The 16,466-nt window shown below is 49.0% G+C and overlaps 1 protein-coding gene across 1 annotated transcript in view; it reads left to right on the top strand.

Annotated features, from left to right (window-relative positions):
* LRRFIP1 (leucine rich repeat (in FLII) interacting protein 1) overlaps window positions 1-16,121 on the top strand; it is a 159,300-nt gene extending 143,179 nt beyond the window's left edge. The window contains exons 21-25 of the mRNA XM_006893515.1: window positions 9,344-9,393; window positions 11,651-11,768; window positions 12,610-12,689; window positions 14,700-14,804; window positions 16,008-16,121. Of these exons, the coding sequence (XP_006893577.1) occupies window positions 9,344-9,393; window positions 11,651-11,768; window positions 12,610-12,689; window positions 14,700-14,804; window positions 16,008-16,121 (467 nt within the window). The remainder of the gene's footprint in view (window positions 1-9,343; window positions 9,394-11,650; window positions 11,769-12,609; window positions 12,690-14,699; window positions 14,805-16,007) is intronic.
* The last annotated feature ends 345 nt before the right edge of the window (window positions 16,122-16,466 follow it).

Raw genomic sequence — 16,466 nt, 5'->3', positions numbered from 1 at the left:
GTGGACATGCCCTGATTGGGGGGTGGACATGCCCTGACTTGGGGGGTGGACATGTCCTGAATTGGGGGTGGACATGCCCTGACTGGAAGTGGACATGCCCTGACTGGGGGTAGACATGCCCTGACTGGGGGGTGCGCATGCCCTGATTGGGGGGTGGACATGCCCTGACTTGGGGGTGGACATGCACTGACTGGGGGTGGACATGCCCTGACTGGGGGTGGACATGCCCTGACTCGGGGATGTGCATACACTGACTGGGGGTGTGCATGCACTGACTGGGGGTGGACATGCCCTGACTGGGGGTGGACATCCACTGACTGGGGGTGGACATGCCCTGACTGGGGGGTGTGCATGCCCTGACTGGGGGTGGACATGCACTGACTGGGGGTGGACATGCACTGATTGGGGGGTGGACATGCCCTGACTGGGGGGGTGGACATGCCCTGACTGGAGGTGGACATGCCCTTACTGAGGGGTGGACATTCCCTGGCTGGGGGGTGGACATGCCCTGACTGGGGGTGGACATGCCCTGACTGGGGGGTGGACATGCACTGACTGGGGGGTGGGACAGAGGGTCTCTTCTTCCCTCACACGAGTTTCCAATGTGTTGTCCCTATGGCTGGCCTGGAGGCATCTCACTTCTGCAAACCACTGGCCCCTGGCAGCAGCCCTGGCAGCTCCATAGGGCCGTGGTGTGGGTAGCAGTGTGTGAACACCAGGGTGTGCTCATGGAAAGAAATCAGGGAGCCAAGCTTAAGCCCCTTCTTAAACCTCAGCGTTCTGAGTTGCTTGCTGAGCCAAAGCTCTTTCCCTTGGTTAAAATGTCACCTTTTGTAAAGAATCCTTTCTCACAAGATGCTGCTGGAAACCCTCTCGGCTGGTGGTGGTGGCGGTGGCCTGCCTGGTGGTGGTGGTGGTGGCCTGGCTGGTGGAGGGAAGCTGACCCCGTGCCCGCTCTGCTGCCCAGGACATCTGCTCCCGGCTTCTTGAGGCCTCTCTCTTTCTCTTTTAGGAACAGACTGGGTCAGGGGTTAGTGTTTACAGTTACTGTGTATCACGTGTCCACCACATCACGTGGTCCCTTCAATTTTCTCAATGGTCTTTTAGGAAGAGCCAAGGAAGTGGAGGTGGAAAATGCAGTGGTGACGAGTGTAAGGAAAGACGAGGTCCTGCCGGACCCTGAGCACCAGCAGCACAGAGAGGACAGAGGGCAGGACGGTGGTGCCGGACAGGGACTGCATCCCAGCGACCAGAAAGCCTCCGAAGACACAACCCCCTCCCCAGGAGCAGCTGCAAATGGGAACGAGGAGGAGGAGGGCCAGGGTGTGCCAGGGGATGGGACTGGCCTGTCCCCTGAGGCGCCCACGTGCTTGAGGAGTGATCTAGGGGGTGAGAGTCCGGCCCCTGTCATCCAGCAGCACCGTGATAGCACCCTGGGTCTTAGACCCGAAACGGGAGAATCTGCAGAACACCAGCAAGAAGAAAGGCAAAAGGATTTCAAAACCTGCTTGGCAGAGACCAGCACCAAGCCTGATCAGGAGTCTGTTCCTTTGCTCCCAGCAGAGGCTGAGGGGCAGCATGGAGGCCCCACAGAGAGCGTGATAGAGACAAGACTGACGCCTGGCGGAGAGCACATGAGCCCAGTGTCCTCCAGCCCTCCACACCAGGGTGACACAGAGCACAAAGCCGAAACGCACGCCGCACGTGGCCCTGTGGACCCGAGCACGGCATGTGGCCCAGAGAAGGAGCTGGCTGGCCAGGAAGGAGCTGGCCTCCAGGAGGCCCCCACTCAGCATGCAGAAGTGGACAGGGAGAAGGAGGGGGAAGGTGAAGTGGAACCGGTGGGTGACGAGCTCAGCCAGACTGAAGCCGAGATGCTTCCCTGTCCTGTGGCCGAGGTCAAGCGGCAAAATCAAATGGGTGTCGAAAACGAACCCCTGGATCTGAAAGAACCTGATGAGGAGAAGAGCCAACAGGAAGAGGCCTTGGACTCCCCACAGAAGAAGACCAAGAACAAGAAAAAGAAAAACAAAAAAAAAAAGCCGCCAGTCCCCGCAGAGACCCTTAGAGATGACAAGGGGCAGTCAGCATCTCAGAACGCAGACCTCGGAGACGTGAAGGCGCGAGAGCAGGTCCAGGTCACTGACCGGGAGGCCACAGGAGGCCCGAGCCAGGTACCTGAAGAGGCAGCACAGGGGGCTGTGGGGAGCAGTGAAGGCCTGGCAGGACCTCCTGCAGAGTCGGATGGAAATCGGAACCCAGACGAGGACGATGTGGAGAAAAACGACGGGAAAGGGCTCGCCAATGGAGACGTGATGGCCTTCGAGGGTGATGCAGTTCCATCTTTGGGCGTGAGCGCAAGTGATAAGGAACCAGAGGAAAGTGTTGTGAGTGGTGCACTTGGAAGAGAGGGGGATGCTCCGAGCAGTGCCCAAGAGCTAGAGGATGAGGTGTCCAGCAGATCCTCCGAAGAGTTTACTGACGCCCCCCAAACAGAAAGCCCCGAGAGGTCTGGGATGTCAGCACAGCCAGATCGGGACCTCAGCCTAGGAAAGCCCGACTCACCCACACCCGCAGGAGAGCTGGGGGACTTGCTGGAATCCCGCCACGAAGGAGACTCGAGAGCTGGGAATGAGAAGGCCAGAAGCAAAGAGGACTGCACCATGTCCTGAGATGAGCCAGGCGGGAGAGCTGCTCGGCAGGGACCCCAGGCTTTGCACAGTGAGTGGCCTGTCGGGAGGCTGTTGTGACCTCCTCCGGCTATCACACTCTCCTTGCTGTGGGTGCTCTGGGTGACAGGCAACCCCCGGCCTCTCTTACCCCTTCACTGGACGCTGTTCCCTTTAGATTTAAGTCGAGCAACATGGTGAGCACTTTGTGGTTGGAAAGATGAGTCCACTCCGGCAGTTTCGCGGTGATATATGCTGTTGCCAGTCTGCCGGAAACAGACCAAAATACCGAACTCATGCCCTAAGCTGATGTAATTGTCAACATCTTGACCCAACAGGTCAACATCTAGTTGAAAGGACCAAACAGGATTTTGAGATATCCATGTTGTGAGTTTCACTGATCTTTAAATCTGTGTCACTGTCATATTTTATTTTAACATATACTTTGTAACCTGTACGGTAGATTATTTAAAGGAGCCCAGATATCATATAGGTCACTGAGCGATGAGATATGCACCTTAGGACAACAGGTGGTCACTTTAGGGTTATTGAATGGCATCCACGGCACAAGGAGCTGAGATTGTCTTCACCTTGACCTCATAGAAGTATCTTGTTGCAAACCAATCATTTCGGACCTCAGTGTTGTCCATACCTGGATTTATTAATCAGGTTTTCACTTCACTTCATGCTGGTTATTTACCTAACTCACTGTATGCAAAGATTATTGAGAAGAAATCCAGAAGAGATACATATTGAACTATAACATCCTAGTGCATTGAAGTACTTGGCACCATTTTCATTGTTTTGAGGCTTTTTAGCCTTAAAAGTACTTCTATTTTCTTTTTATTGGAGCTTCTGATCATTATTCAGAAGGATCTTACAAAAGTTCCGATCTTGCTAACTAGACTATAAAGTGGGTTTGTGGGTTTTTTTAATGGCTGGTTATTTTTTGGTATCCACATTTCTTTTTTGCTGTTTTTCAGTGTATTCTCACTGGCAGACTCTTGTTTTGATCTGCCTGGAAGAAATATATCTTTCCTATATAATACAGGAAAATAATTGTGGGGTATTAAAATCGGGAGGGAACTTGCATCATGAATGCTGTTGATACTTTATGAGACGGTAGGACTTTCATGTTACTGTTACAGGTATAACTGAGTGGGAGGGTGGGGCAAAGACCAAAACCTCAATAAGAAGATTGAGGCCACTCCAGGTGTTTTTATGTAATGGAAATAAACGTGTTTTATCATTTTAAGAGCCTGTGACTCCACTCTCTGGACTCTTTGAAGTCTGACCGACCACCGCCACACTTGATGTCACTTTGAAGGCTAATCTCCTGCTGATTGTCCACTGGACGCAGCGGACCTACGCCCGATGTCTGGCTGGTGCCCTTCCTAAGTACCGGGCACATTTCTCTCCTGGGCCTCTGACGTCGGGCTGATGTGGGACCGTCCTCTGGAGAAGAGGGGAGGTCATCACTCTGATGTGGGCTGCATGGTTCTGATGAGGAACCCCACTGTTCAGGCTTCACTTGTCTATACTATACTGATACTTGTGGCAGCTAAACCTTGAATGGTTTTGCACAAGTATCTTGAGGTGGAAGGTCGTGAAGGTGACAGACGGTCTCCAGGTGTGCCATATAAAAATACAGGGTTTGCTGGCGAACTCAGCCTGCACACTGTAAAGGACTAAGGGGAGTTTTTGCCTGGGTCCCTGACAGCAAAGGTCCAGCCATTCCCCCTCAAGCAGCACTTTCCTCATGACAGCAGAACACATTCCTACTTAAAGTCCCCTTGGAGAATGATTCACGGAGTGGCTGAGCCCTCCAAGCACTCCTTTTTTGCCCTTCTCATTCAAGGACATGACTATGAGAAGCAAACTTCCTGTCCCCGAATCGCAGTTACGTTCTTCATGTGTGGATTTGTTCAGTGACTCAGTACTTTTTATCAGCTGGAAGGAACCCTGGGGGGAGGGGACAGCTGAAAATCAGCAAGTAGCAAAACAGCAGAATCTGAAGAGTAAAGCTATGTCCTGGTCATGAGAAGCCTCGTTGCAAACATGAGTTCTCGTGCTTCAACAGTAGATTAGAGCTTAGCCCAGTGCCATCCTCATCATTGTTTACAAGAAAGGCCCTTCGGCGATCAAGAAAGGGTTGCCTTCCATATTCTCAGTCTAAGCAGGAGTAAAAATATGTAAAATATAGAAAATATTAAAAAAGAAAACTCAGACAAGAGTTAAAAGTCTATAAGCCATATTCCTAAAGTAACTCAGACCTCTGAAATGTTGTTATAACAAAGAGCAAAGGAGATCTTTTAGGACGGAAGCCTTATACTCAAACATTAGACCCTTTCAGCCCCAGAGCAGAACGAGGTCGCCGCTTGCACGCTGGCTGGCTGGCTACTGTTGTTAATCACTGAGGCACCGCACTTGCTTGTACAGCAGATGCCCTGCGCCAGCCCGCGGCTGTGTTTAATCCCCTGCTGCAGCGACGTGCCACTCCATCCTGGTGAGAGTCGTCCTCCTCTTCCCCGAGCACGCTGTTCTTCTCAAGAGAAGAACCCCTTCTGATAATACATCAGAGTACGCCAGACAGTTAAATAGTATCTACAAGCTGTCATAAGATACAAAGATTGAAAGCAGTAACGTTTTTCAAAGAGTTTAAGAGAATGGTTAAGACTGCATGCCATTGACGACTTTCTCTAACATTTTAGGACTTTGCATTATGGAGGGCCTCATGACGGAAACTTGTCCACCCCGTGCTCACTGGGACCCTAGAATGTTAACTCTGGGGGTCCAAGTGGCTCTAGGTTCCTGTTCCTTACTGAGAGACTCTTTCTTAAGACACCCATTGTATAGCACATCCCGATAGCCATCAAATCAAGGGGGCACAAGGTTAGCATTCTTTCCAAATGTCCAGGCACTATTAAAGGGAAGAAGAGGTTGGTCTGTTTTCTAGTGATTTCCAGGATGTGACCTAAACCCATCAAATAACTGAATGGATGGATAGATGAGCATGGGAGTGGATGGGGGGTGGGTGCATGCATGGGTGGATGGGCGGGTGGATGGGTAGGTAGGTGGATGCATGCATGGGTGGGTGGGCAGGTGGATGCATGCATGGGTGGGTAGGTAGGTGGATGCATGCATGGGTGGGTGGGCAGGTGGATGGATGGGTGGGCGGGAGCCTGCATGGATGGGTGGGTAGATGAATGGGTGAGTGGATGGGTGGATGGATAGATGGGTGGGGGGTGGATAGATGAGTGGGTGGGTGGATGCATGTAAGGACAGATACATGGATGGACGGACAGATGAATGAGTGGGTGGGTGCATGTGTGGATAGGTGGATGGGTAGATGGGTGAGTGGGTGGGCGGACGCATGGACGGACAGATAAAGGGGTGGGTGGACGCATGTGTGGATGGATAGATGGGTAGGTGGGTGCATGGCTGGATGGACGGGTGGATAGGCCTTGTCTTTGTCTTTCAGAGGAGAAAAGATCCTTTTGCTCTCTTTCTCTCTGTTCTCTTATTTCAAAAAGATACATCCTTTAGAAGCTATGATTGATTCCCACTGCTCAGCTCATTTCTAGCCCAGGACTGTCTCAGAGTGAGGCCTGGTTCCCCTCTTCCCAGACCCCTTGGAGAAGAGCCTGGCCATGTTCTGCCTTTTGCAAGCAATAGAATCCCTGGGTGGTTAGAGGTCTGTCATTGACAGGTTCAAACCCAGTCAGCTCTGCACAAGAAGGGGCTGGCAGTCAGCCCCAGGAGAGGATACAGTCTCAGAAGACCCTGTGAGGCTGTTCTGCCCGGCAGCACCTGGGGTTCCACGTATTGAGAGACTGTCTGATGGCAGCTGACATTTTTATTCTAGTTTTAAAACTTTTTTAACCTTTTTCTTGCAAGCTGGGTGAAATTTACAAAATAAATTGGTTTTCCATTCAACAGCTCATATACACATATTGTTTTATGACACCAGTTACCAGCATCACATTGTAACATTGTAGCAATTCCCCCCTTGCTCTGTGTGAATCTTGCATCCATGTATCTAATCTTAGCTCTCCAGCATTCTTACTTCTTCTTAAAGCATTTTGCTACTCTTTCTTTTTTCTTTAGACTATTTCATTTTTATTCTCTTCCTTCTTTTCCGTAAGAGTTTTGGTCTTCTCTGCTTTTTGTCCCAGTGCCTATATTCAAGGTTCCTCCCCCACCCTCTTCTTCCTTTGACAATCACTGTTCTTCTACTTGACTGTTATTTTTTTTTCTAGCTGCTATTTGACATCTTTTAACAGAAAATAACTATCCAACTGCTTAATAAACATGTGACCCTAAAAATGACTTTTTTAGTATTTCACCTGTAGCTTGTCTATCTGATGCCTTACATGTAAAGACACATACTGTGTATGGTGATAGTGTAGTCCAGAGGGCGTTCATACCCTACTAAAAGGTAACACTTCTCCAGCAGTTTAAATCCACCTGTGAATCCAAGGGAAAAGACAGGAAATCTCCTCCTGTTCAATTTGCAGACTGCTTTCAACTCCACAGCAATGAATTTGAGGGAGTTTGACATATAAAATATGTAATATTAAGTGAAAAGTGATATTGATTGAAAGAGATGGGCTCATAACTACAAAATGATATGATTTCAGTTTGTGTGGGTTTACAGAAAGGGAAAAAATGAGACATCAGTTAAAAGCCTCTTGATTGTGAACTGCTGAAGATGAGTCATAAATGTCGAATGAGTCATAATGGAACTTACCTTACGCTCAACATTTCCTGATTTTATTTTGTTATTGTGCTTTTCAAAATGGCAAAATGGAGCCTTCTCTTTGGGGAGAATTGTTAGAGAAATTTTGTAATTTAGGATGAAGATGTGTCTTACACTAATTCTGTTTGTTTCACGTGCCAGTCCAGGTTCTGTGTGGAGAATGAGACGTCCACGGAATGCAGTCCTGGGCACACTGCCCCTCTTGATTAAGAGCCCAGGGTCAGCAGCCAGGTCGCGCTTGGAGTCTGAGTTGGATTGGGAAGGATGGCACAGTGGTTAGGGCTGCCCTTGAGGCCAACCCTCCTGACTTTGGGGTCTTCCGTCACTTGTAAAAGGGCATGTGATCTCCAAGGCCACCTCCAGGGCTTTGTGGGGGTGAGAACAGTGAACGTGTGCAGCATTGAGAACACAGTGCGTGTGGCTGTGTGCATGTTACCAGCCCCACCAGCCCCCTTGACCCTACCACAGTGGGATTGATAGCTACCCCATCCCCACCTCAGCTCTTGACTTCCCATCTCAAATCTGAAAACTTCATCACCAGAGAGAGGTGTTTGAGGATGCAGAGGTACTTATCTAAGTGCAAGGACGTGTGGTGGAGCAGTGGATAAAATGTTCAACTGGTACCCAAAAGGTCAGCAGTTTGCATCCGCCACCACTGAGGGGTGAGAGACCTGAGGGCCTGCTTCTAAAAATGACCTTCTGGGAGCCCACAGGCCAGGTTTGCACCACTCTGTTCTGCAGAGTCTCTGTGAATCAGGGATGACTGGGGGGGGGGGGGGGGGTTGGCTTTGGGGTTGCCTTTTCTCATCTCTTTATGGAATTAGAAGGATTATAGACACCTGAGCTATGTACTCTGGTGGCCCAGCGGTGGGGAGCTGCACTTTCAATCCAAGGGCATGTGGTTCGAACCTACCAGCTGCTCCACGGAAGATGTGGACAGTCTCCTCTACTGCTGTTTACTCTCCTTGAAAACGTGCTGGAGGGTCAGTGAGGAGTCAGTTCCAGCCCAACAACAGCAAACTATGATCGGGCGCCCTGCTGGCCTAGTCACTAGAGAGCAGCACAGCGAACCAAAAGGTAGTGTGACACTGGTGGTTCAAATCCACCAGCAGCTCCTTAAGAGAAAGGTGGGCAGTCCTCAGAAGCCCAGTGTCAAGGTTGCTAGGAGACAGTGAGTTTTTTGTTTTGTTTTGTTTTGTTTTGTTTTGTTTTAGCTATGACTAAAAAGCCCCGGTGCCAGAAAGCTAACCAAAAGGTCAGTGGTTCAAATCCATCATAGGCTTCTCAAGAGAAAGATGATGCCGTCATCCCCCTTAGAGATTTACAACCTCAGAAGCCCAGTGGAGGGTCACCAAAGAATTGGAATAAATTAGACAGCAGTGAGTGTGGCTTCTCTGGGAAAGAAATGACTACATATCCTGAAAAAGAACTACAGCTTTGCATAGCTATGTTAGTCTACATATTGTATTCAGACTTGTGATTCAGGAACATCGAGTTCAAATTCTGACCCTGCTGAGATGATGTGAAGCAATGCTATTCCAGGGTGTAAGCAAGGCTGGTGAGCCTGCTGGTGCCCGTCACGGGGCTGTCTGTCCGTGGCTGATTACACTGTGAACCGGAAGCCTGTGAGATCTTGTGTTGCACCGTGGTTTGACCCTACAGTCCTTGCATGCTAGCCCAAGTAGAAGATGAGCCTGTTTGCATGCACCCCGAAGCTGCTCCAGATGCGACAAGCATGCTGTGGGAGGTGGCCACGCCCTCCCCTGCTGGCTGTCCCCCTGCCCTGTGGCCTCATTCATCATGGTACGTGTCCATCATTCATTTCGCTAACCCCAACAAGCGTTCTTTGGTTTAATGGTATACTCAGACCTCATACATGGATGCAACTAAAGTTGTGTCGTGCTGGTTTTTTTAGATATTAGGTTGAAAAAGCTGCTTGATGAGCGGGAATCCCTACTAGAACAGGTAACTTCTTTTTTTTTTTTTTAATGTGACAAATTTTCTAACTTAAAAGATCGCAACTTCTTGTGTCATCAAGAAACCTCTGATGCATCATACTGAAAAATATTTATCAAGCCAGACTGTGTTCTTAATATTCTTATCTGAGTACAGCCTAGGAGTCCTGCTGGCACAGTGGGTAAGTATTGGGCTGCAAACCAAGAGGTAGGTGGTTCTAGTCCACCTGCTGGTCATTGGGAAAGAAATATGAGGCCATCTGTTCCCACGATGATTCCAGCCTTGGAAGCCCCATGGGGCAGCTCTGCTCTGCTCCACAGGATTGCTAGGAATTGAGATTGACAGCAGTGATGCTTGTAAAGCGGAACATGTGAAGGCAGCGGGGGCTCGGTAGAATTTTCACTTCCCTTGCGAGAGCTGAGTTAGTCCCTGGCTGCTGTATCTCATGTGCAGCCGCCATAGTGATGGTAGCTTGTTTGGTTTTGGTCTCAGGCAAATCATGAAACTTTTATTATGTTGGGGTAGCATACATACTCTTAATATGACATATTCACAGAAAAGTTTGAGAAAGAGAAATTAAAATGCATTATAAGTAAAATTTTCTTCCTGGCAAACTGAGTTAAAGTCTGGTCTTCTTTTCTAGAGAAATGGTGGGGGTATTTTCCAGGAGGCAGTCCCATCGCTGTGAGCTTTAGGAATTACCACGTCAGGAAGGGCTACCTGCAGAGGGGAATGCGTTCTTTTACATTAGTAGATGCTTAGCACATATTCTGAAGTTAGAAAAGCCGCTTCTTTGTATTATACATTTTTTTATTAATTTTAATGAACATTTACAGAGCTTTTGGATTTTCACTTATTCATTGTTGCATTTTTATCCCTGCCCGACCCGTGCCCCCAGTTCTCTCTTCTCTTTGAAAAGTAAAAGAAAAATTCCTTCATTGATATACAATGCCCCACCCCACCCCGCCCCAAGTACACTCTACTATGCAACCTTCATTCTGGACTCTTGTCACAATGATAATACCCAATCAGATATTGCTATTAAACTGTTTTCTCCCTCATCTGTTTCAGTGCAGTATACACAGTTTATCCAATTTTTCTCAATCTCACCCCAACCCTGATGTCAGTCCCATTCTACAGAAAAGCCACTTCTTAAAACATCGATTTGTTTCCATCCCGTCTGTAGACATAAAAATCTGCCACATCCCATGTCTGGCAAGAAGGGGCCCAGTGCCCTGGTAAAGCCAGTTCCTGGCCCATTGGCAGTCTCCTGTGAGAGTGGAGCCAGGCTGGGGTGGAATGTTTTCCTGCAGCCAACATATTCTTGAGGTTTCTCCTCTCCTCCACTGACCCCCGACTATTCCAAGCATGTTGTCCTCTTCCAGACACTGGCCCCTCCTGATCACGTGCCCTAGATAGATGAGATGAAGTCTCACCTTCATTGTCTCTAAAGAGACTCTGGCTGCCCTTCTGCCATACGGATCTGTTGTGCTGTGGGTAGTCTGTGGTATATTTAATATCTTTCACAAGCACCACGATTCAAAGACATCAGTTCTTCCTTGTCTTCCATATTCATTTTGCCGCTTTCATATTGAAGTTATGTAGTCATATTTCTGATTGCTGGAAGGATGATGATGATGATGATGATTACCACCTTACGGGGGAGCTCTGGCACAGTCCGTAGAGAGCTGTGCTGCTAATGCAAAGGCAGCGCCTCTCTGGCAGTTCAAGTCCACTAGCAGCTCCTCATGAGAAAGAGGAGAAAGCTCCTCCCATGTGATTTGTACTCTCTGAAGTCCACTGAAGAAAGGTCAGCTATGAGTCAGTTACAAATTGACAGCGGTGTTTTTGTTGTTAGGTGCCGTCAAGTTGAGTACAACTCATAGTGACCCTGTGGTCCTGTCCTGCACCATCCTCATCAGCTCTGACACACTTGAGCCCATTACTGCAGTCAGTGCAACAGTCCACCTCACTGGGGGTCTTTCTCTCTTTCAGTGTTCTCCACCTTTCCAAGCAGAAGGTTCCTTTCCAAGAAAAGGGCTGTCTTCTTGGTGGGCTGTAACCTTTTAATTAATTTCTAAGTGTTCTCTGACTTTCTGGTACCCTCAGGACATTCTAAATAGCTGCAGGTCGGGGGCCAATTATACATGTGGGATACTGTTGGTTTTCATTTACACGTTGCTTGCTGTTCTCTTTTGACAGCCTCTAAGATCAGCTTTTCAGTCTTGATTAGAATAGAGAAATTAACTTCTTTCACCGTTTCCAGGTTAAGAAACTCAAAGGGCAGCTGGAACAGAAGCAGAGGAATGGCAAGCTGGACAACCTTCGGCCTGAAGATGATGTCTTAGAAAATGGAACAGATGCACACGTCATGGATCTACAAAGTAAATGTCTGCTCTCATGTAAAAGTACAGGCTTCTCTGTGTGCTATTTTTATTAGAGTTGTCTGAAGGAGCGAAGTTGCCATGGCAACCAATGCCCAGTATTCCCCGAGCCTCTCAAAGCTCTTGAGTACAAAAGAGCAAAGGTGTTTCTTTATGGAACAGAACCAGGAGGGGTAGCGAGCCAGGCTCTGAGATCTGAGCCTGTGAAGTAGAGCAGGTACCCCTTATGCCCCCGAACCTGTGCTAGAGACCATGTTTCCTTTGCTGGATGTAACAGTCTCTGGATCTGCTGATCATATGAAAAATTTGAGAGGTATCATTTAATGGCAGTAAATTAAAAGCTGTCTCCCAGAACACAATACCAGTTACTGTTCAGTCCACTTTGACTCATCACAAGCCTGTGGGTGTCCAAATAAAGCTGTAATCATCAGGGTCTCCAGAGGCTAGACTTGTTGACCTGTAGATCACCAGGCCCTGCAGCTGAGGTGTCCCTGTGTGGACTTGAACCAGCATCTTTGCAGTTAGCCAAGTGCTTCACTCTCTGTGTCACCCAGGGCCTACAAATAGGCTTAAGGGTGATAAAGTGACACTCAGTTTCCCCCCCCCCTTCCCCCCTCCACCGCTTCTCTGCCTTCTTCACTCACAGGTGCTCTCCTACCTGGGATCAGGGGCCTGTGCAGAGGGGCGGGATGTTCCCTCCTAACCTGGGTCCCTGGAGCCACAGTCCAGAGCACTCAGATTTATAACTAATGATAAAGTAAGGGCCTGCTTCCGAGTAGCTGCCGCTTTATCCTTTCAAAAGCCCTAGAGCTTAACGGATTCTCCTTCTCTTTCCCTGTAGGGGATGCCAACAGACAGATCAGCGACCTCAAATTTAAACTTGCAAAATCTGAGCAAGAGATAACTGCGTTAGAGCAAAATGTACGTGGACACTTTTGATCAGTAATGGCCAGCTACCCTGATGACCATCTCATTTGATGGGCAAGAAATAGCCACTGAGGGCTGAGAGCAACGAGAGGCAGACATTTCTTACCACCGAGAGGTTGTGAGGGAGGTATAAGGCAGGTAGAGAATGGAAGGGAATGCTAGAGTTTGGGGACTCGAGTGGCTACCGGTCTTCCCTAAGCAGGAGTTAGTTGTTGGAAAGATAAGACTTGTTGGCAGAGTGGGTAAAGCGTTTGACTGCTAATGAGAAGGTTGATGGTTTGAGCCCACCAGCTGCACTAGGGGGAAGGATGTGAAGGTCTTCTTCCCTAAGGATATGGCTTTGGAAATGCTGGGAACAGTCTTGCTCAGTCCTGTACGCTTCCTCTGAGCGATTTAACCACAGTGGTTTGTGGTAGGAAGAACCTAACATAGCAGAGAGATTTCAGTAAGATCATTATTCTAAAAATAATTCTGTTAGTTTGAAAACGCTTCTGCTGGGACCTCCTTCTGTGTGAATTTTCAGCCTTTCTCTCCAACCAGGCAGACTACCCCACCACCCCCAGTTTCCCCATTTGAGGCATTTATGCCTCCAGTTTGCTGAACCCCAGTATGCTGTGTCCTCACCGAGCAGAAGCCCTTTTCTGTGGAGTGGACATCACCCGTGGAAGCCTCACGTTGTGCCCCAGAGAGAACTGTGCCCTGTCGGGTCTTCAGGGGCTTATTTATTTTTTAAGTTCTCCACCAGGCCTTTCTCCTGAGGCACCCCTGTATAGACTTGAACCTCAGTCTTTTGATTGGCAGCCAATGTATTCATCACTTGCACCCCCAGGGCCTCTGGCCTTGCCCAAGGAGAAGGAAAAAAAGAGATACCTTTCTCCCTTTTTAGTTGTGGATATAGGAAATGTTTTAGGACTTCCCAAAGTTCTTCTAGAACCAGAAATGAGAACAGCACCCACAGAAACAGCGACTTTTTAAAAAAATTACTTTATTTTTCATTTCAATGAACATCTACAGAGATTTTGGAATTCCATTCATGCATTGTTGCACCCTTCTCCCCGCCCCCCCCCCTCCCCCCCTCCCCTCCCCCGTTTGCTCCTCTCCTTGAAAAGCAAAAGAAAAACTCCCTCATTGGTACACAATCCCCCCCGCACATCCCCCAACCCCAAATATAATCCACTCTGCAACCCTCATTCCGTACTCTTATGATAAACATAATGCCCTAAAATATACTTTTAAACTATTCTCTCCCCCGTAGCCTTCAATGCAGTAAACATAATTCATCCAGTTTTTCTCAGTCTTACCCCCACCCCGATGTCAGCCTCATTCTACTACACTGCATTGGAAAACAAGGAACTCATGCAATATTATTCAAAATGGGTGATCCTGGAGGACAGGATGCTGAGTGAGGTATCTCAGTCACAAAGGGACAAATGCTTTATGGTGCCACTGTTGTAGAATGAGAAAGAGCGACTTTTTGTGATGCGGACGCAGGCTTTGACCCCGTGGGATTTACATCTCTAGACAGCTAGGCTCCTGGCTCCAACCTCTGACCGCAGAGCCACAGGGCTTCTTCCTAGGACTTTCTCTCTGTTGTTTCTGTCTGTCTCTCCTCCTCTCTCGCCTCTGCCCCACCCACCACCCTCAGGGGAGTAGAGCTGAGGGTCTTCCAGCATCATTCTGCCTTGACTTACCCCATGTCCAACAGAATGATCCCAGAAAGGGCAGGTGGGAAGTGAGGGCAGCAAGGGGTCAGTGCTGCAGAAACAGCAGTTAGACCAGGGTCCAAGAGGAAAGAAGGCCCTATGGACACCAGAAAGTGAGCACCGAAAATTGCAAACGGCCTGCTTGGCTGGAGCCCCGGGAGCCATCGGCTCTTACTATCGTGTGCATGGCATAGTCGCTCCTTGTATTAAAGCCCACTCTTGATTTCTCACGTAGCAAAGCATTTGGAGGAAGAATACAGGCCTATTGATCTCTTCTGCCTGTGGTTTCCTTTTCTTCTAGGTAATCAGGTTAGAGAGTCAAGTGTCCCGTTATAAATCGGCTGCTGAAAATGCAGAAAAAGTAGAAGATGAACTTAAGGCTGAGAAACGAAAGCTCCAAAGAGAGGTAGATGTCTTAGGCTTTTCCAGAAAAAGGGTGGTTAGTGATGGGAGCCCCACGGAGGGAGGGGGTGGTATGGGTAAGCCCCCCATGAGCTTGTTCACAGCGGTGTCGTCCCCACCATCAGAAAGTAGCACGCTGTTGGTAGTTGGTGGCAAGTTGGCTGGGCTCCTGGAGCGCTTGTTCGGTCCAGAGCCAAACGGTGCCCAGTCCTCGCCGTCTTCAGCTGAATCCCCGCTGTGGTGATTGTCAGTCCATCTCACCGAGGGCCGCTCCATCTTCACTCACCCTGCACTTTCCTAACCACTGATCCTTCCTCATGGCATGTCCAGGGGGTGGGAGCCAAAGTCTCACCGTCTTTGCTTGCAAGAAGTCCTTCTACAACGTCATTCAAAGTCGCCACGTCTTTTTTTCCGTCTCTGTCTTCCTTTCTCATTGTCCAGCTTTTGCATGCCTGTTGTGGTTGTGGTTGTTGCCATCAGCACCATCTAGCCGGCTCCTGGTGACTCTATGCACAACAGAATGAATCTCTGCCCCCAACTCATCGCGTGCAGAGGCAACAATTAAAAAGGCTGTAGCTTGGGCCATGCATCCCTTTGTCATCATGATGACATCTTTAACTTTTACAGCTTACTAAAGAGATCTTTGGCAGCTGATTTTTCTGGTGCCTTACAACATTTGATCTCCTTTATTCCACGAACGTTGATAGTTGCTTCAAATGGAATAAACACATTGGCATCTTCAGTTTCTTCTTCATGTATCATGACACTTAACCATCTGTCATGACAATAACATGAAATAACATACTGAACATAGATCGGCCGTGGTGGTTTTTAATGGAATCTGAAATTTTTGTCCAAAAAAATGCCTAACATAAACACACCTGTGTCAATGTGCACTTGGGATTTCAGTGGGTCTGAGTGATACCATAGAAACATTTTTAGTAGGACTGGGGTCTTGACAGCACCACCCACTCCCCACTGCCCTTGAGTCAGTTCTGATTCATAGTGACCCTGGAGGACAGAGTAGGAGAGACCCAAAGGGCTTCCAAGGCTGGACACTTTCTGGGAGGCGACTGCCTCATCTCTATCCCCAGTGAGGGTTGGTGGGTTTGAACCCCTGACCTGATGGTGCTGCATTACCAGGGCTCCTGGCCAACTGGAGGACACACATTCTCCAGGGCTCACAGGCTTTCCTCTTCATTCGCAGCTTCGCTCAGCACTGGACAAAACAGAAGAGCTTGAGGTCAGCAATGGCCACTTAGTGAAGCGTCTGGAAAAGATGAAGGCCAACCGGAGTGCCCTCTTGTCCCAACAGCAGTGAGTGCCAGCCTGGACCAGGCCAAGGGTCCGAGGCCTCCCTTCTGTCGTCGGCTTCTCTGTTCCCATCTGGGAGCACGCTTCCTCCCCTCCGCCTTGCACAGGAGGCCGCGGTGAGGGCCGCTGTCCCAGCCCTTGGAGCCTGGGGAATGGCCACCGGAGCTACTGTCTGTGACACTCGGGACCTGTAGGTGGCTGACCGAATAAGCACACTGGGACTCGCACAAGCTCTGTTCTGCACCTGGGTGTGCTGCAGCCTCTGACCGCCACTTCCAGGGTGGCCTCTCAGTGGCTAAGAAGGGACTTGTGTTTTCTGTTCGTTGTGTCTTGCTGAAAGTGGATGGGACAT

Source organism: Elephantulus edwardii, unplaced genomic scaffold (genome assembly GCF_000299155.1).
Source record: "Elephantulus edwardii isolate Elephantulus edwardi_28Jun2011 unplaced genomic scaffold, EleEdw1.0 scaffold00127, whole genome shotgun sequence".
NCBI classification, from domain to species: domain Eukaryota; kingdom Metazoa; phylum Chordata; class Mammalia; order Macroscelidea; family Macroscelididae; genus Elephantulus; species Elephantulus edwardii.
The sequence above is the reverse complement of the archived record's forward strand: the minus strand, read 5'-3'. Positions and strand labels throughout refer to the sequence as shown.